Source organism: Fusarium oxysporum, chromosome V (assembly GCF_013085055.1).
Source record: "Fusarium oxysporum Fo47 chromosome V, complete sequence".
Lineage (NCBI taxonomy): Eukaryota > Fungi > Ascomycota > Sordariomycetes > Hypocreales > Nectriaceae > Fusarium > Fusarium oxysporum.
In genome coordinates, this window is record NC_072844.1 from 1,780,488 (window position 1) to 1,807,884 (window position 27,397).

At 49.5% G+C, this 27,397-nt stretch overlaps 10 protein-coding genes across 10 annotated transcripts; 4 read left to right on the plus strand and 6 right to left on the minus strand.

Annotated features, from left to right (window-relative positions):
* The first annotated feature begins 1,604 nt into the window (after positions 1-1,604).
* Positions 1,605-3,100, plus strand: FOBCDRAFT_34937 (uncharacterized protein). The gene is made up of 2 exons (XM_031183939.3): positions 1,605-1,696; positions 1,750-3,100. Exons 1-2 carry the CDS (start codon positions 1,672-1,674, stop codon positions 2,730-2,732), a joined length of 1,008 nt encoding a protein of 335 aa, XP_031039581.1. The 5' UTR covers positions 1,605-1,671; the 3' UTR covers positions 2,733-3,100.
* On the minus strand, positions 2,869-4,220 carry FOBCDRAFT_34932 (Alpha/Beta hydrolase protein). Its single transcript, XM_031183940.3, has 4 exons — positions 3,977-4,220; positions 3,877-3,926; positions 3,156-3,825; positions 2,869-3,100 (listed from the first exon to the last, which is right to left on the minus strand). Exons 1-4 carry the CDS (start codon positions 4,095-4,097, stop codon positions 3,006-3,008), a joined length of 936 nt encoding a protein of 311 aa, XP_031039582.2. The 5' UTR covers positions 4,098-4,220; the 3' UTR covers positions 2,869-3,005.
* A 747-nt stretch (positions 4,221-4,967) lies between these two features.
* On the plus strand, positions 4,968-7,228 carry FOBCDRAFT_161163 (uncharacterized protein). Its single transcript, XM_031183941.3, has 4 exons — positions 4,968-5,112; positions 5,165-5,416; positions 5,463-6,899; positions 6,954-7,228. The coding sequence occupies exons 1-4, from the start codon at positions 5,075-5,077 to the stop codon at positions 7,051-7,053; spliced, it is 1,827 nt and encodes a 608-aa protein (XP_031039583.2). The 5' UTR covers positions 4,968-5,074; the 3' UTR covers positions 7,054-7,228.
* On the minus strand, positions 7,229-8,923 carry FOBCDRAFT_223238 (Aldehyde/histidinol dehydrogenase). The gene is made up of 3 exons (XM_031183942.3): positions 8,508-8,923; positions 8,294-8,455; positions 7,229-8,232 (listed from the first exon to the last, which is right to left on the minus strand). The coding sequence occupies exons 1-3, from the start codon at positions 8,806-8,808 to the stop codon at positions 7,358-7,360; spliced, it is 1,338 nt and encodes a 445-aa protein (XP_031039584.2). The 5' UTR covers positions 8,809-8,923; the 3' UTR covers positions 7,229-7,357.
* Positions 8,924-9,747: 824 nt separating this feature from the next.
* Positions 9,748-11,896, plus strand: FOBCDRAFT_223242 (major facilitator superfamily domain-containing protein). The gene is made up of 3 exons (XM_031183944.3): positions 9,748-10,376; positions 10,423-11,462; positions 11,514-11,896. Exons 1-3 carry the CDS (start codon positions 9,983-9,985, stop codon positions 11,769-11,771), a joined length of 1,692 nt encoding a protein of 563 aa, XP_031039586.3. The 5' UTR covers positions 9,748-9,982; the 3' UTR covers positions 11,772-11,896.
* FOBCDRAFT_182788 (tryptophan synthase beta subunit-like PLP-dependent enzyme) lies at positions 11,855-13,399 on the minus strand. The gene is made up of 2 exons (XM_031183945.3): positions 12,839-13,399; positions 11,855-12,786 (listed from the first exon to the last, which is right to left on the minus strand). Exons 1-2 carry the CDS (start codon positions 13,176-13,178, stop codon positions 11,921-11,923), a joined length of 1,206 nt encoding a protein of 401 aa, XP_031039587.2. The 5' UTR covers positions 13,179-13,399; the 3' UTR covers positions 11,855-11,920.
* A 58-nt stretch (positions 13,400-13,457) lies between these two features.
* FOBCDRAFT_182791 (6-phosphogluconate dehydrogenase) lies at positions 13,458-15,153 on the minus strand. The gene is made up of 3 exons (XM_031183946.3): positions 14,829-15,153; positions 14,451-14,761; positions 13,458-14,389 (listed from the first exon to the last, which is right to left on the minus strand). The coding sequence occupies exons 1-3, from the start codon at positions 15,037-15,039 to the stop codon at positions 13,694-13,696; spliced, it is 1,218 nt and encodes a 405-aa protein (XP_031039588.2). The 5' UTR covers positions 15,040-15,153; the 3' UTR covers positions 13,458-13,693.
* A 1,185-nt stretch (positions 15,154-16,338) lies between these two features.
* FOBCDRAFT_34967 (ubiquitin-conjugating enzyme/RWD-like protein) lies at positions 16,339-17,519 on the minus strand. Its single transcript, XM_059612150.1, has 4 exons — positions 17,279-17,519; positions 17,133-17,226; positions 16,768-17,057; positions 16,339-16,676 (listed from the first exon to the last, which is right to left on the minus strand). The coding sequence occupies exons 1-4, from the start codon at positions 17,297-17,299 to the stop codon at positions 16,524-16,526; spliced, it is 558 nt and encodes a 185-aa protein (XP_059464901.1). The 5' UTR covers positions 17,300-17,519; the 3' UTR covers positions 16,339-16,523.
* Positions 17,520-17,674: 155 nt separating this feature from the next.
* FOBCDRAFT_182797 (chitin synthase 3a) lies at positions 17,675-21,259 on the minus strand. Its single transcript, XM_031183949.3, has 3 exons — positions 20,743-21,259; positions 18,180-20,681; positions 17,675-18,127 (listed from the first exon to the last, which is right to left on the minus strand). The coding sequence occupies exons 1-3, from the start codon at positions 20,809-20,811 to the stop codon at positions 17,990-17,992; spliced, it is 2,709 nt and encodes a 902-aa protein (XP_031039591.1). The 5' UTR covers positions 20,812-21,259; the 3' UTR covers positions 17,675-17,989.
* Positions 21,260-25,560: 4,301 nt separating this feature from the next.
* On the plus strand, positions 25,561-27,303 carry FOBCDRAFT_34981 (uncharacterized protein). The gene is made up of 2 exons (XM_031183951.3): positions 25,561-25,776; positions 25,838-27,303. Exons 1-2 carry the CDS (start codon positions 25,722-25,724, stop codon positions 27,073-27,075), a joined length of 1,293 nt encoding a protein of 430 aa, XP_031039593.1. The 5' UTR covers positions 25,561-25,721; the 3' UTR covers positions 27,076-27,303.
* The last annotated feature ends 94 nt before the right edge of the window (positions 27,304-27,397 follow it).

Genomic DNA, 27,397 nt, shown 5'->3' on the forward strand with positions numbered 1-27,397 from the left:
TTAAGCTCCAATCTCATGCCCGAGTCTTTGTCTCCATTTCCCAAATGGTGTGCCAAGATCTTTCACCATCCCTTCATGTCTCTTCCCGCTCACACTCCAAGCAAGGCGCTGGATCTCCCGCAAGCCTCTCAAGCCCACTTCCAGTATCGAGTGAGAGACGTATTAAGATGCTTGTCAGTGGTAAAGTTTCTGGCCACCCAAATCTGCTTGGCTCCATGATTATATTCGGAAAGGTATACCCGGATTTCATTTCCACCACTTGTCTTGGTCGTCAGATCATCCATGTCGGGTGCTTCATTCTAACTGTTTGAATTTATCCCACTGTAACGCTTACTACGGTGGCTTGACCACATTGGTGGTTTTGCATGTTGAAAATTTCAATTTGTATCGATTTAGCACTTAAAAACAAACGCCAAGGCTGCCTTGTTGTTTTGTTGATGTTGACGCGTATTATTCGCCTGATTTGTTTTACATTACTCGCCCAGACAACCAGGAAGACCTCATTTGCTAGGTCCACTCAGTAGTCAGTACTCCATTAGTCCATAGTCGAATGGCACCAAAATGCGGTCCGTCCAAGTTGTGATTTCTAACTAACAGTAGTTTAATTGCACCCGATCGATAATTGGGCTTGCTAATTTGCCATCGCCGTGACTTTTGGCCCAGAGTCGAAGTGCGGAAGAGGACCTAAAGCCAGGTAGGTGTCCCTCCATGGTTTCGTAGCTGGTCTCTAGATCGGATTCATGCCCTGGTGGTGGCTAACGGCTAAACGATATTGCGCGTTGCCGAGTGTCCGGATGGCATGACTGTCATGATGAGGTGTCGTTTATGTATTGACGAATGCGTTAATCTACTATCTAATAGCCTATGTATTTTAATCAAGTGAAACCGTCTCTAGTCGACTCGGAGGTTGGAATCGTGGACTTGTCTGCATACATGCTGTAGTATGAATGTTGGAGAAGAAATTGGGTTGCCAGGTCTTATCATGTGGCCTATTCCTGTTCAACCCAAGCATTGTTGCTTTCCATTTCGCTGTATCCGTAATTAAATTGATATAGAAACATTTTTATTTGAAACCTGTAACATTTTCGACTGACATCCTCATACTTTATGAATGGATGCATAGCTTAGCTGAGTATTAAATCCCTTTCTCGGTGGTGTAGATCCTCATGAACTGACTGACTGACTGCTTCTACTGTAAGAACTCCTGCACAACAACAAACTGTTTCTGTGGTCGAATTGAAACATAACCTTAGCATAGCTCGGCCTCGGACCATCCTTTAGTCCAGTTCAATTCAAACATTTTGGATCAACCTTCATACACTCTCAAGTTCCAATCGAGTTTGCTGCCAGCGGACCTACCACTCTCGTCGTTAACACATACACTCTCACATGTGTCTGGTTACGCATAGATGTCTTATGTATTATATTTACAATGGGTCGGTCCCTCTTATGCAGACCTTCCCGGCCGAAAGTTCGGCGGAAGCCAAACATTGTCTCCGGTGCTTCCATTGACGTCTTCAAAGTTGTATTAGTAATGTACGTCATTGCCTCGGTGCAGGCAATGCGAAATGCGGGCGTTGCCTTCGACACAGAGCCTCTGACTTCATAGCTGAACATTCTTCCATTAAAGTCAACTTTCAACAATCGAAAACCATTTCTGATACAGAAAACATGCCCGAGTACATCAAGGCAGTCGGTATGAGGCTAACATGCCAATTCAAGACTGTGACCACCAACTAATCCTTCCAGATATTCGCGGTGGCACTGGCGAGCGTGATGCTCTCTTCATCAACACCGAAACGCCCAAGCCTTCTGCTACTGAGGGGCAGGCCATTGTAAAGATCAAAGCTTTTGGTATTAACCGCATGGATATCATCCAGCGTCGAGGCTTTTACCCGCTGCCACCTCAAGCGCCTAAGACATTGGGCGTGGAATTCAGTGGCATCATCGAGTCTTTTGGACCTGGCGATCATGGTACTTTCAAGGAAGGGGATGAGGTGTTTGGGCTAGCTTACGGTGGTGCGTATGCCGAGTACATCGCGGTCAGTACTCGCATGTTGCTGCACAAGCCGGCTTCCATCGACTTTACCACGTGTGCTGGTATTCCCGAGGCTTGGATCACTGCAACTCAGGCGTTGCATCTTGTGCTGGGCTTCACGAAGGGCAAATCCATCTTGTGGCACGCAGGAGCTTCAGGAGTGTCGGTTGCCGGCATCCAACTGTCACGCATCGCTGGGGCCTCCGAAGTTTATGCCACAGCTGGATCTCAGGACAAGCTCGACTTTATCACTTCGAAGCTCGGCGCAACAGCTGCATTCAACTATAAAACGCAGGACTGGGCGGAGGAGATCAAGAAGGCTACCGGCGGCAAGGGTGTTGACTACATCGTTGACTTTGTTGGTGGAAGCTACTTCCAGCAGAACCAGAATGTCGCTGCGCGTGATGGACGGATCGTGCTTTTGGGAACGCTGAGCGGCGCCAAGGTCCCTAATGCTGATATTTCTCAGATCTTGTTCAAGCGACTTCGTATTGAGGGCAGTACTCTTCGGAGCCGCGACGAGGTTTACCAGGGCGAGCTACGGGACCGACTGGAGCAATATCTACCAGACTTTGAGTCTGGCAAGCTTAAGATCTTTGTGGATGAGGTCTTTCCGTGGGAACAGATTCAAGAGGCCCACAAGCATATGGAAGATGCCAAGAACCTGGGTAAGATTATATGCACTATCTCCTGAGGTAGAGAATGATTTCAGACTACATTGTGTGGCATTTAAATCTAGCCCATAAAATCATCTTCCAGAAAGACTTTCCATTTGAACCTCAAAGCATGGATATCAAACGGTTCACTAGTACGTTGGCTGTGGAAACTTGTAGCCTATCTTCTTCCACCCACCATGAGAATTCCTATCACTTGCTTATATTCAACCAAATCAACAAAGACACAAACGGAAATCACTGCAGCGACCTGCACGCCACATGTGAGAAAGCAAAAGGTATCATGGTAAAAGTTAATGAGCCTTGAGCCAGTTGAGCATCTGGTCATACGCTGTGGCTTGAGCATCCTTGATTGATGAATCTTGGTACTCGCCTACAACCGCGAATCCTAAAGAAATCATTAGTTGACTCATGACTAAGATTCAAATTTAAGGTCATCTTACCATGCGGAACTCCTGGATAAACCTGAACCTCATGCTCGACGTTGGCGTCAGACAAACTGTCTTCTCCCCCTATCCGAACGCTGTCGGGGAAGAGAGGGTCGTTTTCGACACAAACCAAGCTGAGAGGAACACTAATGTCCTTGAAATCATCAGGGATAACAGAAGCGGCATGTGCCAGAGCACCGGCCTTAATAAAAGGACCCTTCTTGACACCGCCGCTCTCTGCATCTCCTTCAGGGATCTTCGTTTGTTTAGCAAGCAGAAGAACAAATCGTGCACCAACACAGTATCCAGCGGCATAGATGCCGTCGCCCTGTTTGATCGTATCCGCGTACTGCTCTCGCGCAGCATCAATGACTTTGTGCAGGATGGGCATGACTCTCTCTTCTGTGACGCGGGCGAGCCACATGTCAATGAGGAATGACTTTGTAACTTCTACGGCCTTCAACTTGAACTGTTCGAGGATGGATGTGGAGTCGTCTGTAATAGCCGTGGCCCCAGGAGCTATGTCGCCAGCGAAGAGGTCGGGCATGAGGACAAGATAGCCCTCCGAGGCAAACTTATCGGCCTGGATCTGGTTGTTGGTAGATTTGATTCCCGTACCGCCGGTCAGAAGGAGAAGGAGTCGCGAAGGTGCATGGGGGTAGTCGGTGGGTTTCGAAACGTAGACCTAAGTAAGGGAGGGTCAGCTAAGAGCTTGGGAAGCTTGTTGGCCACGTACATCGACATCGTTGAGCTTGATGATTTCGCCTGTGGAGGACTGGCCCGAAGCTGCATTTTGTTAGCGACCTGCGATGATGCTTTTCTAAATGGTGCCGCACGGGTTGGTCTGTCAGAAACACAATGCTCGCCTACGACTGGAGCTTGTATGTTGTCGCTGGCCGCAGGGGTCTCCTGGGCGTCGCTCTCAGGAGCGCGAGTAGCATTATCTGCGTCGGCCATCCTGATAGACTTCTCGAATTCTATTTACCTCTCTTTTGGCTGGGATAGTGAGTAAGTTGGCGGAACCGTACTGACTCCTCTGTGGGCTGAAAGACAATGAAAGAAGATGATGTTGCCTGTTGCACGTGGATGGGCAACCTGACGTGCAAGGTCCAGGCTGGAACTCAACGTCATGTTGGAGGGGTAACTGACTTAGTAGGTACCTTACTTGCCTTGCTCTAGCAAGAAGTTTTCAAAGCCTAAAATAAAGCATATATCCCAGAATAAACTTCTTTTAAGAAAAAGGGATAAGATCATAAGAGTCTTATGATTACTGAGCTAATGCTGTTATCAGGATACATGGGATTGTACTACGAAACCACTACCTAAGGTTAGATATCTCATGGCTAACGAGAAGCAAATGCTCTGCCCTTCAGGCCCTTGGCCAATTGTTGCTGGTGGTGTGGACTTATGATCTTATGCCACACTACAGATTTAGAGATTGCTTAATTCTCAGTCTCTCCGTTACTAGGTGAGGATTGGTTTTATAACAGCCCGGACAAGAAAGCAATATTAGATGGGAACTTGGCATTGTGTCCATTGTGTCCATTCCTTATAGTGGTGTATCAGTAGTCCCAAAAAGGTCACAATGTGTTGCCATGAGATATCTTCATCAGCTACAGAATAAGATTATCGCTGATGGGACGGAAGAAATGAGTTATAAATAGAAACCCAAGGTAAGGTAATGTTTGAATATGAGTACCTACGGACAGTACCTAGGTAGCTCCTAGGTGCCCTACCTCATATGTCGGCTGTCTCCACTCTTTACGTAAGCCGCAACCCCGCGATTCTCGCCACCGCGTTTCACTCAACGCGCTGAACGCGTCTTACACACCTTCTCGTTAATGCACTTTACTTCTCACCTAGAACAAAACAAAGAGGTCTCTGTTTCAACAGCATACACAACCTACCCCAAAGACACCTAAAGCACAAAAATCATGGACGCAGCTTCGGCGCTATCGCGAGGCGCTCTTGAGTATGTTCTTATCACCTAACCTCCCTGTCGTTGCTCGCTAACTTTTGCCCAGCGTGATCTTCAATGATCCTGATAAAGCCAGCAAGCTCTTCCCGGTACCTGTTCTGCAATGTCTACAAGTCAAGCAGATGGCCCCTTCGGCTCAAGGGGGAGACCGATTTCGACTTGTGATGAGCGATGGGCAGCATTACGTTCAGACCATGCTTGCTACGCAAGCCAACCACGTCGTTCACGACAACAAGCTGGTTCGTGGTTGCATTGCCCGAATCAAGCAATACACACCCAACAACTTGAAGGGCAAGAAGTACGTGTCTTCCTAGATTTTATTGGACGCCCCTAATACTATGTAGCATTCTCGTCATTCTCGATATCGAAGTCATCGAATCTCTTGGCGTCCAAGAAAAGATTGGCGAGCCCTTTGCCGTCGACTCCAAGCCAGCTGCCCAAGAGGGTGCCATTGCTGGAGGCGATTTTTACGGCGTCAAGAAGGAAGAATCAAAGACACAGCCCCAGCAATTTCAACAGCAGCAACAACAGTCGATGCCCTCACGACCTGCCATGCACGCTGGCAGTAACATCTACCCTATCGAGGGTCTGTCGCCCTTCGCCCACAAGTGGACAATCAAGGCACGAGTTACTTCTAAATCAGATATCAAGACATGGCACAAGGCCACTGGGGAGGGAAAACTTTTCAGTGTCAACCTGCTCGATGAGAGTGGTGAGATCAAGGCCACTGGTTTCAACGACCAGTGTGACGCTTTCTACGACCGCCTGCAGGAAGGCTCTGTCTACTACATCTCCACACCTTGCCGAGTTGCCTTGGCCAAGAAACAGTTTTCCAACCTTCCCAACGACTACGAGCTCACATTCGAACGGGACACTGTCATCGAGAAGGCAGAGGATCAGACCAATGTTCCGCAGGTGAGGTTCAATTTTTGCTCCATCCAGGAACTCCAGAGTGTGGAGAAGGACAATACTGTCGATGTCATTGGTGTGTTGAAGGAGGTTGGCGAGGTTGGCGATATTACATCCAAGAAGGATGGCCGACCATTCCAGAAGCGAGAATTAACACTTGTGGATGATACGGGCTTCTCAGTCCGTGTTACTATTTGGGGTAAGTCGGCCAACTCTTTCGATGCTCCTCCTGAATCAGTGGTTGCTTTCAAGGGCACGAAGGTGTCTGATTTTGGTGGTAAGAGTCTCAGCCTCCTCTCTTCTGGCACAATGACCGTCGACCCCGATATTCCTGATGCCCACAGACTCAAGGGCTGGTACGACTCTGCTGGTCGCAATGACACATTCGCCACCCACCAAAACATGGCGTCCATGGGCAATGCCACAGGGAGAAAGGAAGACCTCAAGACCATTTCTCAGGTCAAGGATGAGAACCTTGGCATAGATGACCAGGCTTACTACACTATCAAGGCGACTATTGTCTTTGTCAAGCAGGAGAACTTTTGCTATCCCGCTTGCCTGTCTCAGGGCTGTAATAAGAAGGTTACACAAATGCCTGATGGCACCTGGCACTGCGAGAAGTGCGCTATCTCTCACGAAAAGCCGGAATACCGGTACATCCTCTCTTTGAACGTTGCGGATCACACCAGTCATCAATGGCTGAGCTGTTTTGACGATTCCGGTCGACAGATCGTGGGACGAACTGCCGACGAGATGATGGAGCTCAAAGAAAATGATGACAATAAATTCATGGCCGCGTTTGAAGAGGCCAACTGCAAGAAGTTCACTTTCCGATGCAGGGCGAAGATGGATAACTTTGGCGAAGCTCAAAGGTAAGCAGGATGATCATGTTCATTATTAATCAAATACTAATATCGCCTTTGTAGGATACGCTACCAAGTGATGACTGTCACGCCCTTAGACTTCAAGTCTGAAGGCACTAAGCTTGACGAGTTGATCAAGCAGTACGAGAACAGCTCGCTATGATGTGCTTACGAATTCCTAACCTGAGGTCATTGGAGTGCCGGCTGACTAAAACATGTGCTTCGGGGGATAAATCGAAACACTTTCTGCGAAGTCCGATGAAGACGGACTTTTGTTATTGGGTCAACATTGGCACAACATAGAATAATGAGACAAATGCAGTAGCACAAAGGATCGCTATAATTGTCTTGAAACCGTGACTTGAACAGCCTACTATTTTTTATAGCTGTTAAACTTTACCCAACGCCTCCGTGATATGCCGTCGATTTTTTCTTTCTTTTTCTTTTTTCTTTTTGCAAGCAGTTGTCTAAAGGGACAACTTCTCGTGCTTCCAGGGCTTCTTGCCTTCTCCGTCTCCATAGTCAGCAGTAGCTTGGTAGTCGCCTCTGATCTTGTACTTGTAAATAGTCAGTCCATCGAGGCCGACTGGACCACGAGAGTGAATTTTGTTTGTGCTGATACCAACTTCGGTACCAAAACCATAACGCATGCCGTCGGCAAGACGAGTAGCGGCATTCCAGTACACACCAGCTGAGTCAACCTCGTTCATGAAACGTTCGGCCTCGGTAGAATCAGAGCTCATGATAGCGTCTGTGTGGTGAGAGCCGTGGGTGTTGATGTGGGTGATGGCCTCGTCAATAGAGGAAACAGTCTTTACGCCAATGGTGAGGGATAGATGCTCAGTGTCATAGTCTTGAGGGGTGGCATCTTGAACACCTTCCAGTGAAAGAGAAGAAATGGCAGCCTTGCTGGGCTCGTCGACTCGGAGGGAAACCCCCTTGGCCGCAAGAGCGGAAGCAACAGCAGGGAAGATGGTATTCAGAGCCGATTCCTGGACTAGAAGGGTTTCGACAGCGTTGCAGGCAGCAGGATAGCTTGTCTTGGAGTCCACAATAGCAGTAATAGCCTTTTCCTTATTGGCAGAGGCTGTCAAGTAGATATGGCAGAGACCATCAGCGTGGCCGAGAACGGGAATCTTTGTGGACTCCTTGATGTAACGAACAAGTTCATTCGATCCGCGAGGTATGACAAGATCAATATAGCGGTCCTGAGCGAGGAGCTGGGAAATGACGTCGCGGGTTGTGACGAGCTGGATGGCTGAGTTGGGGACCTTTGTGGTCTCAAGAGCTGATGAGATGACCTTTGAGATGGCCACGAAGGACTCTGTAGACTCTTTCCCACCTGCGACGATAGTGAGCAAATAAGCCAATGTTATGCTATTGCGGTTGAGTCATGACATTACCCTTGAGAATGGCAGCATTTCCAGACTTGATAGCAAGAGAAGCGATGTTGGCGATGACTTCGGGACGGGCCTCGAAAATGATAAGGAGGACGCCAATGGGACATGAGACACGCTCCATGATGAGATCATCATCGAGTTTTGTTCTCATCTGAATCTGGCCAACTGAAATATTGTTAGTTCCATGAGTATTATAGTCTTATGACAGTTGAAATACTTGGGTCATTTAGATCCCTCACATCCAAGATTCCCTTGAGCATATCCTCCCACTTTCCCTTCTTTCCAAGATCCAATCGCGATACAAGAGCCTGGCTAAGACCGCCCTCATCAGCAGCCTTCCTTGCCAGCTCAAGATCCTTGGCGTTGGCTGCGAGGATCTCGTCTTTTGAGGCCGTCAAGGCAGCGTGGATGGCTTCAAGTGCATTGTTGCGCTCGCTGGCCGGGAGGGTCGCGAGAGTGAAAGATGCTGTCTTTGCGGCGCTAGCTGCAGCCTCGGGGGAGGCGTTTGTGAGAGACATTTTTAGTGGCGAATTTGAGAGATGAGGTTGAGATTGAGACTGAGACTGAGGTTGTAGTCGCAATGTGTGAAAGTGACTCAGGTGAGGTTATGTATAAACTGTGCCCCGCTGGTATGCACCCCGCCATTATGAGCCTCAGCCGTTACATGGTCTACATTAAAGGTTGAGGGCCTATAATTGAATCAGGTTTATGGCTTACTATATCTGGAAACCAAATCCTAGCTACTACTCATACTGTGACAATGGAATTTCCTATGTCTGTATCTATGTACGCAGCAGTAAATTGTTGCTTGCGAGGATACGCCCTGCGATATCGGCCGAGACCAAGTCTCTATAATTTCATGCATTCTCCATACGTACCTGTTTAAGGTCACTGGTTCACTCCTCTCGATCCCAACTGGCCTTTTCTGGCTGTCCGAGTGACTGTAACTCACTGTTCTCCGCATGACTGTCGGGCTGAAACTTTACCATCAAATTTCTTCTGAATCGGGAATTGTTATATTTTATGAAACGGGCGTGCTCATCAATCATTGTCTATTTTGAATGAACAACAGCTAAATTGCAATTGCCTGTAAGCTGCGCCGGTGTCTTAAAACTCAGGTACTGCATCTTGAGTCTAATTCAGAAACATAGCTCGATATTCAATAATCTCGTATATTTCCACCTTACATTAGGTTCTCGTATAAAAGTAAACAATGAAGTCCCACACCAGTAACATCACCAAGTCCCAGGTTATCTCCGCGTTAACCCCACACGACCCTCATATGCTTCCTATCGTCGGCACCGTCTTCGGCGTCCCCCTCTTCGGTGTGGTCCCGCGGACAGTACCCAGAGAAAATAGAACTATTGGTCATAATCAGGACCGGAAGCAGGGTGGTTTTGTCTCTCCTCGCAAAAGTCGGCATTGTTTGAAGTGCTAGGATGGGCGATTCCCTTATTGTTCATCTCTAAGGCGGAATCACTCTTCCGCAAGTCACTATCCCTGGTCCTTTATAATCCTTTCTCATATTTTCTCTTTCTTTTTCCAAGTGCTCCAATGGTTCTGAATATACTGCTATTCTATATCTGAATATCAAACCATCTCAGAGTTAATCTTGAAAACCCCTTTCCGCCCCGATAACCGCAACTTTTCGGCCGAGGCTTCTCCACATCTTCGGGCCCGGCCGCTGTGACAATGAAACCTGCAGGGAAAAGGCAAGAGATTGATGATGAAAAGATCGATATTGAGCGAGAAGAGGACGGCCAACGTCCGGGAACTGCTGCATCAAGTTCCATTAAATCAGAACATGATGTTCAAGATACCATTGAGCCAGTCGTGCTCGGTGAGCCCCTGGGACATATAGATACTCGACGATCTACCAAGCGTGCCCAGTCCAGAGCGTCGTCTGCACGATCGAGAGCTCTTTCTGTTGTTCCGAGGTCGAAAAGGCGTGGTCTTTTTGCAAAACTGACATTGGTGCCTGAGATTGCGTATCCTCCTGATTACAAGAACTCGACGAAATGGTTTCTCACCGGCATCATAGCATTGGCCACAGCTGCTGCACCTTTAGGCTCGACTATTGTCTATCGTAAGTCCTTGAAAATGATGGTTGCATCCAGAGTTGACAAGAATAGCTGCACTTCCCGTGTTGGTGAAAGAGTTCAACACTTCTGAGACTGTCACCAACCTGTCAGTCGCCCTGTATATGATATCCATGGCCATCTTCCCCCTATGGTGGTCCTCGTTCTCTGAAGAGTTTGGCCGTCGCTCTATATATCTCATCTCTTTCGCACTCTTCCTCATATTCTCCGTCCTCTCTGCCATTAGCAAGAATATCACCATGCTTATCGTCTTCCGCATGTGCGCCGGTGGCGCTTCCGCAAGTGCTCACTCGACAGGTGCAGGCTCAATCGCTGATCTGTTTGAGGTGTTTGAGCGTGGCAAAGCTATGAGTCTATTCTATCTTGGTCCATTGTTAGGGCCTCTGATAGCCCCTATCGTTGGTGGTGCGTTGACTCAGGAGATTGGATGGCAAGCGACTATGTGGTTTCTCGCTATATACGGTCTCGTTGTCCTCTTGATGATTCTCTTCTTCCTCCCTGAGACGTTGCAACGTAAGCCTGAGGCTACGTTGCCTACTGCAGAGACTCAGGGACTCAGTCGAATGCGCACTATGGACTCGGCCAAGGTCAAGACCAAAAACTTCGCCAAATCTGCTCGACATTTCCTCATTGATCCTTTAGGAGTTCTCCTCTACCTACGGTTTCCGCCCGTTCTCATCACCGTGCTTCTTGCTGCCATTGCTTTTGGTTCTCTCTACGTTGTCAATATTGCTATCCAGCAGAAGTTTTCCCGTGACCCATACAACTTCGGCCAGCTTTCCATTGGTCTCATGTACATCCCCTCCGGTTTGGGCTACATCTGTGGATCGCTGTTTGGTGGGCGCTGGATCGACAAAATCATGGCGAGAGAAGCCCGTAAAGCTGGTCGTTACGATGAGGACGGGAAGCTGATATATCTTCCGGAAGACCGAATGAGGGAGAATGCCTGGGTAATGACGACCATTTATCCTCTGGCACTACTCATGTTTGGCTGGGTGCTTCGTTACGGTTTGCACCCTGTAGTACCATGTCTCGCCCTATTCTTCTTTGGAATCTCATCCATGCTTGTCTTTGTAAGATAATACCCTCCTCTCTCGGGTTCACTAGCTAACGGGTTCTTCCAGTCAGTGGCTACCACCATGCTCACAGAGCTAATCCGTAAGCGCAGTTCCTCAGGCGTTGCCATCAATAACTTTGTTCGCAACACGCTTAGTTGTATCGGCGCCATTGTTGCTGCTCCATGGATTAACGCCATTAACGTTGGATGGGTTTTTACAATTCTCTGTATATGCTGTCTCATTATTAGTTACGTTAGCATCATCCTGCTGAGGAAGAACGCCACGAAGTGGAGGAAAACTATGGATGAAGCACTGGCCCAGTGAAGATCGCGGCCAAGGGGTAGAAAATAATGCAGTCACGATAAGTCGATGTGTGGAACTATGTATTTCATATACAATCAAGCAAATAAGAACGAAAACAATCACATTTCATATTCCAGACTGCGTCTATATCCATCCATCAACATGAAATTTTACTTGCTATCTTCGAAGAGCTTGCCAACAGCATCAAGACCAATATTACCACCGCTGAACACCAGTCCGAGGTCCCAGCCCCCTTCGCCAGCTTCTCGCTCTACCATTGATCTGAATTCCTCATCAAACAGCGCCACCGCCAGCGGGACGCAAGCACTGGGCTCGACAACCAGCTTGAACCGCTCAAACACCAGCTTCATAGCCGCCAGGATCTCTTCCTCAGTGACGCTGTACATGCCCGATACTAAGCGGCGGCCGTATATGACTGACCAAGGATGCTCACCCACGGGAGTGCGTAGTCCATCGGCAACTGTAAGAGTCTTGACTGTTGTGATTCGTGTGCCCGACTCGAATCCACGCTTTGCATCATCAGCACCCTCAAACGATGGCTCCGAGCCAAACACTCGAATCCCAGTGCCTTCACAGCTCAGAGCAACACCTGAGAGCATACCACCGCCACCGCAAGGGGTCATGATAGCGTCCAAGCCAGGTTTCTCCTTCTTGGTCCTCGGCGCCTCGTTGTCTCGTCCTGTAACCGGTGCCCGGAAAAGTCTCCTCTGCCCGTCAACGACGGCATCAGCAGTCATCAATTCGGAAACTTGCTGTTGGAATTCTAGGCCGATGGTGCCTTGTCCAAGGAGAATATCCGGGTGGTCATAGGGCGGCACAAGTCGAGCTCCTGTCTCAGCGATGACTTTTGCGGCCATTGCTTCACGTTCAGTGGATGTGCTTCCGCTAAATATAACGCGAGCACCGTAGCCTTTTGTTCCAGCGATCTTCTTGGGGTTGGAAATCTCAGGCATGACAATGTGGGCTTTGATGCCACTCTCTCGAGCCGCAAGGGCTAGTGCTTGAGCATGATTTCCTGTAACAATTAGCCATCATCGTCGGATAAAGCACGTATGTGACCCTGTTACCGGAACTGTGTGTCACGACTCCTTTCTCCTTGCCCCCTCCCTCTAACCATCCTGGCTCTTTCTTCAGCCTCTCGATGGCATGAAAAGCACCTCTCGCTTTAAAAGCGCCAATGCGTTGCAAATTCTCGCATTTGAACCAGAGTCTTAGCACCGGCCGGGCCGGCGTTCTACCAGCATAACGAGTCCCTTCGAGCTCTTCCGCTGTGCGAGGGGTTGAAGCTAGTTTCGTGATAGTCTGGTTGGTCAGAACGGGCGTAAAGTGGACATATGGGCTGATGAGCTTGTGAGCTTCGATGACTGACTCACGAGTCAATGGGGGAGTTGTTGATAGATCAGCCATGTTGATTGTGGTAATGCTAAGTTAGAATGGTTGGGTTCAAGGTATAAGTCTACGAGATGGACGAACTGTGGCCCTATGCTGCGCAGTCGAGGTTCTTAAGTATCACCAACTCTCTAGTCATGCTCCGGTTGTCGGCTACTCCCAACTGCCTGTTTTAGCAAATGGTTAACGTTACAATCTCGTCGCCAAGCTGACACTAGACGCTGCTTGTCATGTTTAAGGCGTGGGAAGGCAACAAAGGCCCAATGGATCACATTCGAATGTCAAAGAACTAAGTATCACCAGCGAATTGAACCGATAGGATTTGTTCGTCTAACGTAAAATAAAAATGGTATTCGTTTTGGCTTCAAGCCTGATATCAACTTTTGGACCAATTTCAGATCCCCCTCCAGAGCCCAGGAAATTTTTTAAAAGTACAGACAGAAAGTTCATGTGGTTCATAAAAGCCGTTTCCTAGGCATCCCATCCCATGTCCATCTCCCGCTCACAAATTATCATTCAACATTAATAGCCGCTTACTTCTGGTTCTCGGGTCGGAGAGATCGGACGGCCTTGCCGGCGCGCCAGATCTCGAGATCACGGATCTCCTTCATCTCTGCCTCGTACTTCTCACGGTAGTCAGGCTGGCTGTTGTACTCGAGAGATCGCTTGGTCTCGGAACCATCCTTGACGGCGTCGTAGAGGGAGTTGAAGACTGGCTTCAGGGCGTCCTTGAAGCGGGGGCTCCAGTCGATGGCACCACGACGGGCAGTGGTGGAGCAAGCCTCGTACATCCAGTCCATGCCGTTGGCGCCGATAAGAGGGTAGAGAGACTGGGTAGCCTCCTCAACAGTCTCGTTGAAGGCCTCGCTGGGGCTGTGGCCGCGCTCGCGGAGGACCTCGTACTGAGCGAGGAACATACCGTGGATACCACCCATGAGGCAGCCACGCTCACCGTAGAGATCGGAGTAGACCTCCTTCTCGAAGGTGGTCTTGTAGAGGTAGCCAGAGCCGATGGCGACACCAAGGGCGATAGCCTTCTCCTCGGCCTTGCCAGTGACATCCTGGTAGACGGCGAAAGAGGAGTTGATACCACGGCCCTCACGGAAGAGAGATCGGACGGTTCGGCCAGAGCCCTTGGGAGCGCAGAGGATGACGTCGATGTTGGAGGGAACCTCAACCTTGGTGAGGTCCTTGAAGACGGGGGAGAAACCGTGGGAGAAGTAAAGGGTCTGCAAGATTTATGTGTTAGATCTATGCCTGGACTGACAATGGGTGGGGAATTCTGCTTACCTTGCCCTCAACGAGCTGGGGCTTGATGGCGGGCCAAGTCTCAGACTGGGCAGCATCGGAGAGAAGGTTCATGACGATGGTACCACGAGAGATGGCCTCGTCAACGTCGAACAGGTTCTTGCCGGCAACCCAGCCATCCTGCTCAGCATCCTTCCAGGACTTTCCGTTCTTTCGGACACCAACGATGACGTTGAGGCCGTTGTCACGGAGGTTAAGACCCTGGCCGTGGCCCTGAGAGCCGTAGCCAATGAGGGCCAGGGTGTCGTTCTTGAAGTACTCAAGAAGCTTCTCTTGGGGCCAGTCGGCACGCTCTGTGAAGTACTAGTCAGTATTGGCTGTCCAGTTGATCCAGCAACCGCAATCGGAGATGTAACTCACCATAGACGTCCTCCTTGTGGCCAGCAAAGTCAATGGTCTTGACACCACGAACCTGCTGCTGGACGGGGCCAGCGGCAACAGGTCGGGCAACAGCACCAACACGAGCAGCGGAGCGAGCAGCAGCAACGAAAGTTCGCTGCTGAACACGGGGAGCAGAAGCCAGTTGGCGGGCAGGGCCACGGAGGGCCTTTGTGAAGTTGCGAGAAGCCATTGTGAGGATGTGAGGAGACAGTTTGGGAACTGAGGGGAGAGTGTCTGAGAGAGGATGAGGAGGAAGGAAAAGAGGGAAAGGCAATGGCGAGAGTAAAGGTTAAGTAGGTTTAAGCTATCACTAATTTTCTCTCCAAGGGACATCGCTTGGAGGGGGGACCGATTTCGGCTCGTACTGTGAGGTGGGGGGCCCTACGCTGAGCAGCGGGGATGGGTCTGGGGCTATGTGGGTAGAGGCGACTTGACTGAGAGCGTATCGGAGTGAGGGGAAATGTGTACCATGAACATTAGACCTGGAGAACTCTGGTACTTGGGTAAGGATTTCTCACCTTGAGTCACGTCAAGTTTCGGCCAATTAGCGGTGACTTAATATTGTCTAACCACCAAAGCTCTCTGTGTGCGTTTTTAGATGCCGTTGCATATAGATCTGACCGCCAGAAGAAGGCGGCCCAAGACACAAGAATAGACAGTGATAATACTAATTAAAGAAAAAGAAAAAAAAACACTCGCTGCTCCTCTTACTGTCCAATTCTTCCAAGATCTTCTCAAAATCATAGCCCTAATTGATATCAATTGCGTGGCAAAATTGAACACTTCTCGCCCACACCATCTCAAGCTATCCCAACTTGGAGCTAATGCTTTGACGGGGTAACCCTCAAAAGATATGGGCCCTCTTGCTTCGGAGTTCTGCTAGTTCCCCCGAGCTCATAAGCCGCATATCGTCCGACGAACAGCATCACGGCCGATTCAGGCGTCTTGTCCAATAAGGCCCTGCCGAACTCAGCATCGCGACTCCATATCTACGAGCGGCAACGGCAGCTGCACCGCGCTCGGGGTCCTTAAGCTACATATCGGGGGCTCTATCACTTCCTCCGGCCGATATGTCAGACAAGATAGTCTAGATCTGGCTCAATGTTGACTCCTTGAAAATCCACTTACTCCGGGTTGCGGACTCTTAGCACCTAGATGAGGCTCAATTCACATTTCTGGACTCCACGTTATAGTCTGTACTCCACGTGTGTAGGCGGGACCACGAAGCAAACCAGGCAAGCCACGCCGTATTCATCTTGAGCCGTTGATCTTGCGTCGGCAGCCAGGGCAGCGAGATGTCACCAGCCAATAGAGTACTAAGACTCCCTCTGACTCAAAAAGGCAATACAGATTAGTTGGTTGAAGTGAGCTTGGGATCATCATGTACGCGAGCATGCATCGCAAGCTCAGCTCTGGTCGACTCTACCCCACCTCTCGCCATTGACTCTCCTCTCAACCAAAACCCGTCACTATCAATAATCATGGAAAGTTTGGAAGCTGAAGGATTGCCTAATCAAGATCATGGATTTATCAGACGCCACGCGATGCTCTTTGCTATCAAATGCTTGTCTGTCTCAAACACCCATTAAGTCGTTGTATCGTCCCCGAATCTTAACGGCCCATCCCTTCGGATTCTCCATCCCTGCGACTCCTGTTATTTGTCTTATTCCAAATCTATTTCAGGACCCTGTCGTATGTCCTGCCCTTGACTACTCCGCCACCCATAGCAGTCCTCACGTTGCGCTTGAATCCCTCTCGGTTGTTTCGTAGATCCTCAGCTGCCTCCTTGTTGAGCGGGTCCGATGCGTTGGGTTCGAGGAACAGGAACTGCAAGCATATTAGTCACCAATCCACAATCATTTTACTTCGTATTTCACGTCTGAGCAACTCAAGACGCTTTTCTTTCTAGACTCCATACCTGCAGGCCAACAATCACAGCATTCAAGTTCAGCACTGGCTTCCAATCCTCTCGTAGAATGTTCAGGCAGACCTTGCCCTCAAGATCGATATTGGGATGGTAGATCTTTTCTCGGCATCGGACTTTGGGAGGCTCGTGGGGAAAGTTCTGGTTTATGGTGAAATCGAAGGTAAAGCGGCTGCCTCGGTACATACCCTCATCAGGGTCGATCATGAGTACGAAGTTAAGGATGTCATCGGGGTCGGGGAACTCTGTCTTCATCGTCGATCCGAGGGAAAGTTCTGAAAGATCTGTTGCAGCATGCGTCAACCTCTTCATCCTAAACACACCGCTACACGTCAAGGTCTGGACAGGATGAAGCATACCTTTTTGCACGCGCAGCTGAGCTGCAGTCACCTTCTTCTTCTTGCCACCCGTCGCCTGGCCCTCTGCGTTCTCTGCCTCCTTCTGCTCCTTTTTCTATACCACTGTCAGTGTCTAACTGGCTGGTGGCGGCTGGTAGATAACTCACCATCGACCATATCTTCAACATCGTGGATGTGGGGGGCCCCGGTTTGGGCTGTGTCGCTATGCGCTGTGGAAAGACCCTTGATGAGATGACAGAAAATGGAGTGCGAGAGCCCAGGCACGATACAAAGGTGAGGTTGTAGGATAGTGTAGGACAAGTAGCACTGCAAGATTCCGAGAGATTGGTTGTGAATACGCTGAACTCAGTTGCGAGAAGGATCTAGTCGTGCTTAGTGGAAAAGGTGATGATGCTTGATAAGATAACACGGCGTAAGGCAGCCACAAGCCTAATCCCTGAACCCCACCGAAGTTTAGGCGATACCACCGGATTGACGCATCATCGGTCGTGTGAGTGAGCACCCGATTAAGGTAGCCAATGGGAAGAAAACACAGGCAATATTAACTATCAAAAAAAAATCATATCATTCAAATGCGTCATAAACCCCCAGGGGCAGATGCCAATCTGAAAAAGACTAAATAGAGATGCATTTGCTCGTGCTCAGGTCTGGTCTGAATACCTTCACTTCCAATGTCCTCTTTTGTGGATGTCCCTCCATTAACTCAAATAGTCAAAACCCAGCGTACGTTACATAACAAAGGTATCCGGTACAAAAATCCAGTTTGTCTACTATGACAAGTGCCAGTACTTTCCCGTACCTGGTCTCTCCAGAAAAGTGTGAGTGTCGAATACAACGAGCGTAGGTACGCACGAAGCTTATCGTCTCGAAAAACAGCACATGATACCAGTCCTGCCCAGGAACCACAAGAAACCGGCAAAACGAACGAGCGAGAGCACGGCAGTAGCGTACAGAAGGAACTGGAAGTAATGCGCCTTGCGATCTGTGGCAGGTTCCTATCAAATTGTTAGTATAGGCCACATATCGCATAGCCTCAGGAAAACTTACACCCCATCCGAGGTTATCAAACTTGTCGCTGGTAATGCAGACAATAAGGAGAATGTTTCCGAACAACCAGCTGACGACGAGTCCTGTTCGGAAAGACTTGTAACCATCCTCAACATCGGCCTTTTCAACCTCTTCCTCCTCCTTGAAGGGAGCAAGAGCTCGGCGGACAGTCTGCTCGAATTGACTGTCGATATCCTCCTGCTCCTTCTCAACTTCCTCGACAACAACCTCGTTCTTCTCACCCTTGGTGACGTGGGCAGAGGGAAGTGCCTCAGCCTTGTCTGAGCCCTTGGTACCCCAAGAGACATCGTGCCAGTTGTTGAAGGCATAAACCATGAGAATGTTGATGTAAGTCGACATGAGAAGTAGATAGTAGGGGAAGGAGTGGAACATGTGCCAGGGATCGAGGTACATGAACGAGGCAACAAAATTGAGTCCATAGATGGTGATAAGAGCGACTAAAATAACACCTCCAGCGCTTGAACCACCAAAGAAACTGTCAAGGAAAGCGTCGGTCGAGGCGAACGAGATCTGGTCTCCAATGGGCGTGTCAAAAGCACGAACAACCAGGTAGGCTGAGAGAACCAGGATGTAACCCTGAATGAGACTGAAGACCATGAAGGAAGCGATGTATGTGAACTTGGAGCCCTTGGGCCTGTTACCAAGAGCCAGAATGAACTGGAGCATGACGAAGGCTAAGTAGAGGTACTGAAGCAGGGCATTGACGACAGGTGTACCCGTGTCGCCGAATGGCCAGGCGTGAACACCGGACGTAGCGTTGGGAGTACCCACAAGATCCATGATAACGGATGTTGTAAGCCAATAAGAACCAAGAGAGAACCATGCGAAGAGAGTGTTGAGAGTGGTGTAGATGAGTTGAATGTGGAGGAAAAACATGCGGATGATGTTATGACCCGACTTGTACATTCGTCCGAAATGCATCAGTGAGTATAGTGTGGCAGCGAATGAACCGTTGAGCCATCGTCGACGTTGACTAATGAATTCAGCTGCACCTTCGGGCACATCTGTTTCACCCTTGGCAGCCTTGATATAGGACAAGTGCCACTTCTGGCCAGCCTTGGCGACCAGCTCAAAACAAAGAATACGATCCTCGGCCAAGAACATGTTCTTCTTGAAAATGTTCATACCATCGATACCCTTCTTACCAAGCATCTTAGACAAGGTATGATCACCATGGAAATACTGTTCCAGCGGACGGCCCATGATGGCTCGAAATCGGTAGGCCGAGAAAGCACCAGGCAAGACAGACACATAACCAAAAGAAGACTCGAGAGGCTTGTCCAGAATGTTCGAAATCTTGTACTCGAAGTTCTGGACGGCAACGAGGGGGTTGAACAGTTTCTTACCGCCTTTACCCAACATAGCGTGAATTTCACCACAAGCACCTCCCAGGTCCTTATCGTTGTAAAATCCCTCCCAAAGAGCAAGGAGAGATCGGGGACTGGGCTTGGTACCCGCATCGAGCAGGATACACACCTCAGGATTCAAGATACGGCCGAAGGCGTTGAACAACCATCGATGCGAGTTAATCTTCTTGGTGTTCTTCTGCTTCAAACAGAAGATCATCTGAACTGGTGGCAAGTTCTGTGAGCCTTCGTTTGTGGGTCGAATAAGCTGCTGGTTGGGCGTGACGGAAAGCTGGCTGGTGTATTCGAAGATGTGAGCAACAGTCTCCTTGCCGTCGACATCCTTCTTGATAACACCGTCCTGGTACACGCCGACAGTGGCAAGGACATCCAGGGTGTTCTTGTCAGCCTTGTCGATACCATCGAAAACCAAGCATACAACGATCTTCTGCCAAGCTGGGCCGCCCTTGTTCCAGAAGGTCGACTTCTTCAGGTTGACGATGTCGCGGATGTTCTGCATGGTGTGATGCAGTGTTCGTGCGAGAAGAACCTTGTCTTCGTTATAGTATGTAATGGCGATCAGCAACTCAGTGTGTCGGTTGTACATGCGAGGTCGCAAATCGTAACCGTTCTTGAGTGTGAAGTCGTTGGGATCACAGGTGGCAGCGGTATATCGCATCTTATGGAACTCTTCGGTACCACTCTCAGCGTCGCGATACTGAGGCTGGACAGCATTCTTGATCGCACTTGGCACAGGGTAATCAATGCTCAGAACTGAACCCTGAACCAGCTTGATCTTTCGGGTTTTCGAGCGGCCAAGACCACCGCCCATCTGAGGCTGCTGCTGTCGCTCAACCCAGCTGTCTTCGGGATCGAAGGCAGAGTCGGGGCGAGGGAAAGGGGCAGCGGCGTCAAGGTTACCAAACTGACCAAAGCTGCCTCCATCACCATATCCAGTAGGTCCCTGGCCAGGCATGGTTGACGAGGCTCCAGGGGCATAGGACTCAGTGAGACTGTAAGCAGAGACGGGGCGGTCGGGGGGAGTGCGGGCGCCAAGTCGATCTTGGTCGTAACCCGAGTTCAAGAGGCCGCGGCCCTGCTCCTCGTCGTTCTCTTGAGGGGGGAGATGGTACTGCTGGAGAAGAATTAGTCCTTGTCGTTCAGCATTAAGCTATGGACAAAGAATGTGCACTCACGCTTCCGCCAGCAGGAAGGTCCTGCAAAGCATGTCCTCCATACTCCTGATCACGGCCATTGTACGCCATGGTGAATAGTTATGCTCCCGTAGGCGCTCAGCACTGTTGGGATTCTAGTCGATGAGCTTCGGATAAATGATGCGCGAGAGCGATGCGAAGTGAAGATGGTGTTGTGAGTTTTTCTCTAGTCGAGATAGGAGCTGAAACAGGAGGAAGGAAATGCGAATGGTGGTCACGGGCAGCCACCTATTGAATAGCAGTGGCAGCTTAGCAGCTCTAGTACCTTGGCCCCAGCAACAGTCAACAGATACAGTAGGAAACTTGAGGCGCCAGCCTCAAAAGAATGGTGATAGTTGGAGCGGGGGGAAAGGATAAGGAGGATGAAGTCGAGGATAGGAGGGAAGAGGGATAATGAAGGCAAAGAAGAAGGCTAGTGACAGGGTTTATTTTTCTCCTCTCCTCTGAGAAAATGTTTTGATGAAAGGCCCTGGGAACGAATCTCGTTTTGCTCCACGACTGGGCTCACAGCTTAGAAAGAGAGGTAAGAATAGGGGACTCATCTCGCGCTAAGCCTGCTGAGCCACTCCACTCCGCCATAACTTGGTACTTGGGGGGGCGAGGATCCATCCCATCTCCAGCTGCCATCCCTGTCAAGAATCAGATACCCGCCCTCTAAGAAACGAGAATCTGACTGCAGTGCATTTTGGGCTGGTGAGTTCCCTGATGGCGATTCACAGCTGTTGACGACTAACGCGCAGATATCCTTTAACCTGGCTGAGCGTTGAGACGGGCATGCCGTCAAACTCTACTGGCTTTCTGCACGTTGAAGCATTTCCCAAGGCCAGAACAGACCCAAGAGGCTTGCGGCTGTAAACTATCGAGAGATCTACAATCTACACTGTACGAATAGACGTGTAACTGGCTACCAACGTACGTACAGTACCGCTAGATCATCTCATCAGCATTGATCCCAAAGCCAGCCAACATTTCAGGGCGGAGAAGACGGCTGGTTCTTCATTCAACTCTCATAACGAAGACTTCAGCCACCGCAATATCTACGTTGGTCTGCTCACCGTTCAATCGGCCTCTTTTTTTTTCCCACCCCGTCTTACAGTTTACTGGAACCAAGTTCCTTGAAATGAGGAACTAGAGTGCCACAGATTATGGAGATAACTACGGGACCCTGGCACTTTGCATTGTTGTCCATCCAAAGACCATGGGGCATGCCACTGACAGGCCCGATGCCTAAAGCTGAGAATTGTCGGTTTTGCATCTGCATTGCTGCTGAGGCCTGGCGCTTACCGTTTGCTCAGTACTAACTGTGTTGCACAGTTCTCTGCTGTTTCAGCGTGTAGTTTAGCAGCTTCTGCGGGGGACGAACGTAAAGTTCCAGAAGCCAAGTTAAGTACCATTTGACTCCCCTTTTCCTTCAACCGCCGACTTGCCGGAAGATCGTCATCCCCTTTCTCCCGCCACATGCCCTGCGCATCGTTGTCTGGTACGGGCAATGGTCCCTAATTTCCCCCCAAAGGCACGGGCTTTGCAGTCTGGCTCCCTCAGGAACTTGCAGGCCAGTCAGCCATCACCTTTTGTTTGGGAGTACCCGCACCCAGCCCTGTTGGCTTACGATCCTTTTCCCTTTGACATCAGCCGCTGAGCCTACTGCAAGCCTGCTCACCTGCACGACTTCTGGGCCATGGCAGCTAGTTCGCCAGAACCCGTCAGCAGTCAGATTTAACCATGTCCCGAATTGCTGCTTCGGTGCTTGGTTGCTGACCGCCAACGCAGAACAAACAAAACGGGCTTCATTACTCAAAAAGAAGCATGTGTTTGTATTACTTCCCCTCTCTATCCCCTATCTCTGGCAAGATCACGATTGGTGACATTCAGATGGTTGCTCTGCGGCCAATCTGAGGATTCCTCCCTTGTTTTGAGGTTACTTGGCTAAAACGCTCGACTGGGTTAGTCTTTTGTCCGAAACACGACAAAGAATCTGCCACAACAAAGCACATGTTCTAAAAATAGCCGGTCCTGTCTTAGCGACTTGAAATTAGCTGGAACGAGCCGACAACTGGCTGGACTTGCTCAGCCTGGTTGGTTAGAGACATTGATGATGCTGCGGCGCAGGCAGGGTACGTACATAGTTTGCGGTCTTGTCCGTTACCTGTTCCTCTCCGTTCTGAATTCGATCCAATCTCGGACGAGTTAAAGGTGAGATTTTGTGGCCCGCCATTCTGACTGCATCTTGCTGTGGTGAATTTACAGACAAGGCCACCAAGTAGCGGGCTTTAAAGCTCAGTTGTTCTCAGCCGAGCCAACGTCTAATGCAAAGGTTCGGAATCCTTCGTCCTCACGTCAGCTGGCAGTCGATGAGAACCTCGGGCTCCCCAGCCCTACGGTTGAGGCATGCAGCTATCGAGCTTATTCAAGCTGTTCGCATTTGTTGTGTCCGAGATTCGTTGGACATTCGTTACTTGATCTCTTCATCTAGGATATGAGCTCGTGCATTCAACGCAAAACTGGTCGCTGGAGATCTTCTGGTAGATCACTACATAGCAATGCTTTCGCTATCGACAGCATTCAATTAGCCTAGCACAATCCCCGGTACCCTCAATATCGAGCTGCCTGTGGTCCCCATCCTCGGTTGCTTTTCCGAGACATCGGCTGGTTCTGATTCAGTGACGAGAGAAACATAGTGAAGCCCGTAGCCTGGATGCCAAGATCCCAATGACTGCTACCCTGAAGAGTCTCGACTAGCAATGCAAGGGATTATGAAATGTCTGAGATCCCCAATACCGTGTGGTGCCGGAGCAACACATACTATATCTATCCAACGGACTAAATGTTGGCAGAGAATAACGACGAAGTACAGTCAATGATTAATTTACATAGTAAATACTGTGCACGGGTATCCATCACTTGCCTCGCATTCTCATAACGATAGATACTTAGGTCTTGCGCGAAATCCTTGGAGACGCCCGACACAAGTCTAGCATTACGCACTACCACATGGCAGACAAATCGGCATACTGAATCCAAATAAGAACACAGGACTAAGTTGAATACGCAACAACGAATTTACATATTCGGATTCCGAAAACACTGCAAAGTTACTGGACTGTCGAGAAGTTGGGATCGAGGGTACGAAAACGGATAACCTCACGAGTTTCGCCCAAAGCGTAGATTTGACATCCTGTAGTATCCGACGATGAAATTCATATCTGGTGCTGCAACATCTTAATATCATAGTCAGATATCGGTACAGATCCCCTGCAGATAACATAATTGAGAAACATGATGACTCCTGCAGTGGGTCAGAGCTCTCGATCATGCCACAACGGTTGAGCTGAGGGATATCTTCGCTTTATTAAAGACCCGACGACAGGGTGAAGTATAAGTGAATGTTGCCAAGAAAGAAGCGAGGTCTAAGGTCAGATTGCAATGTTGAATTATGATTCGCCAATTGTGATATTTGATGTAGGCCGCCAACATGAAGCCCCAGACATTAACAGCCAAAGAATAACGGGTATGGCCCTGCTGATAACATTTGTTAATTACACAGGCGAAGCTAAAAGTCGGGCACATTGAATTCGCCGTAAATGCGTTCATGAGCGTTACTTCTTAATAATCGAGCCTAAACCTCGAAGATGGAGGGGCGATGGCGAGGCAAGCTTTTTCTCTTGCATCGGGAGTTTGTTGTTTCGGATTTAGGGACGCGCGTCTGATGCAGACAATGCGTTTTCTACAGAGTCCGCCCAAGTCTGGTATGCAAACTCGTGCCACTGTTGAGACTCTGTATCATGGTTGGCCAGAGTTACACTCACTGAGCATGGATTCGGGGAAACAGGCTGTAACTATGGAGTTCGGTAGGGTGTAGCATTTAACGTATAACGGACGGGCTTATGTTTGTCTGTCCTAATACTGCCGTCACGTTGTAGTTGGAGTCTTGGACCCGAAGTTGCCTCATCTCCTCGAAGCAGAATCGAGAACCTCATGAGTGGTGCGTTATAGACTGGGTGGTTCTGCACGATGCCGTTTGTTCGTGTTCACCTGAAGCCGGTTGATGGTTTGCGGCACCTGAATTAATGGCTCAACGGGCGGCACTGGATCTAGGTCCAAATCGACTGGTTAAGACAGTGTCTGGCCAGGATCCTCAGGGGCTTCTAGCACTGCTTAGTGGATATCATGCAGGGATACTGCAAGCTTTTCCATAAGCCAGTCTTCACCCACGAGCCACAATATCAGGGGCTCATATACAGTGCGATTAATTTAGATGTTTCGCCATCGCTGGAAGAGGCAGAGTCAAGCATCAACATCCCTGTTGCACCATCTCCTCGTGCTCCAATCGATGTCTCGCACCCACCAACAAAGCAAGTGCGTGTGTGTGCCTCTACTTTGACTTGACCTCCTCCCACCTCCCGCCGCTTCCCGCTTGTGCAGTTGATTTCGCTCCTTCATCGTTCTTTGCAACCCCAGACGATCGCATCAATTTCTCCATCGACAGCCAATACCGCCACGCATCGATTTGAACCGAATCGAATCCCGAGAGAGAAGAAGCCCGGCTTTTCTTTTTCGTATTTTCTTGTTCGATTCAATCGCCCGGTCGATTATGTCTCCTTGCGCCTCGTAACCAGCCTTCCTTTTCATCCGAGCTAGCCTCTGAACCTACACTCGTTTCTCACTCACCTAACTTCGACTATCACGGACTCGATTTTGGATATTCATCGACTTATTCTGCTCGTGCTTATATACAGGCAATCGATTACGAAAAGAAAAAAAAGAAAAAAACAATCTCTCCTTCTATATCCTTCCAAGCCCTGTCGCAGATCACCATTCGAGTCAGCATATTGCCAAGCATTGTTGATAATCCACAACAACTTTCTGCCTGACTGATCATCCGAAGCGATCGGCGTACCTCAACAGCCAAACATCATATATCATCTCATTAGCTCCAAAGTCTTCTATACACAGACGTCACCATGATGGAGAGGTCAGGATACCTCGTTGCCAGAAACCTGGATGAGTTAAACCATGGTAAGTCAAACAGAGAGTTGCCGACATGTTCAGTTTCACAGCCTCTAACAATCGTCCCTAGCATTCCAGCTTGTCCCTCGAAGCAAGGACTGTGTGAAATGTGATGATGGTGCACAACTTGAATGTCCAAAATGTGCAGATAACGAAGTCTGCCAGTTCACCGTTCCCCTCGACTGTACCATGTGTGCTACATCCTTCTGCGAAAAGGACTCGGACAATTCCAACAACAGCGGCGGCGGTGGTCCAAATGTTGGCGCTATCGTTGGTGGTGTTCTCGGTGGTATCGTGGTCATTGCTATTGCTACCTACATAGTATGGAGGTTCTGTATCAAGCCGAAGCGTTCGCAGATTCCCACGTCTATATACATCGAAGACACAGACGCCATTCAGAATGAGAAGGATGCTGCCTCAAGAGGAACTCGCCCGCACTCTACACACACCGTCCACTCAATCGCATCAACAGTCCTCACACGAGCATCAAACATCATACAGATCGCATATATCCCTGGCGTCACAAACCGAGCGACCCCGACATCGCCAAACGTTCTTGTCCCTCCAGTCCCACCGATCCCTATGCACCATGCCGAGGCCAACCGGGGCCTAGGACACGACGATCAGCATTTCTTTGTTCCTGGCGATCTCCGAGACTCTACTTACTCGGGGCTGTCAGGCTACTCGGACCGAACATCATACGCTCGCACCTCTTACGCACCTCGATCCAGTGTGGCTTCTACGATTTATGGAAAGCAGGCTCAGGTGCTTACACCTGCCCAGACTGGAATGCGAGCCAAGCCCACCGTTGTCAGTGTCAAGTCCGTTGGTAACAACAGCGGCGACATGGTAGCACCTCCAGTCCCGACGATTGACTTCGAGAAGTTTGGTGGCGGCAGGCCCAAGAGTGGTGCAAGTGCCTTCAGCGTCGGCTCAACGTTCCTCAACAGCGCCAACACTGCTACGCAGGCTCGTGCACAGGTGGTCAAAGTTGGAACATTGAAGAAGGTCGACGTGGGAAGCAAGACAGAATCAGACACATCGTCATCAACCATGGCACCATCACCGCCAACAACACCAAGCGGCCGCATTACTAGAGATTCAAGCATTACCGTTATTGAAGAGTCGCCCTCTGTAGACCAAGGTCCCTTCTCGGATCCCCCAGAGCGATCTAGTCCACAAAAATCAAACAAGGCCCCTAGCCTTGGTGCCGTTATGGAAGATTCAGTAGGCGAGGATGACAAGCCTCTGACTCTTACGCGGCGAGACAGTAGTCCTTTTGGGGACAAGCACGCGACAAAAGAGTAACAGCTGCATCACTCTACTCTGATATAGCGCAACTTCCTCACGAATATGTCACGAATCTAGCCGAATGTTGGTCAAGGGACATGGACTAGAATCTGTCTTTTATTTATTTTCTTTATGTTATATTCACTTCACGTCAACTTTTATTGGACAGACAAACACAGAATTGTCACGGGATATGGCACCCTTTTTTATGTTTATATTCAGGATAGCGGAGAGGGACTTTGGTAACAGCTATGGCGTCTTGGAAAGAGGGTCGTGGCAACGGCTTCAGGGATGCCTGTAGGCTTCGGAAGTCTCTATGTGAATATTGAATAGAGATGAT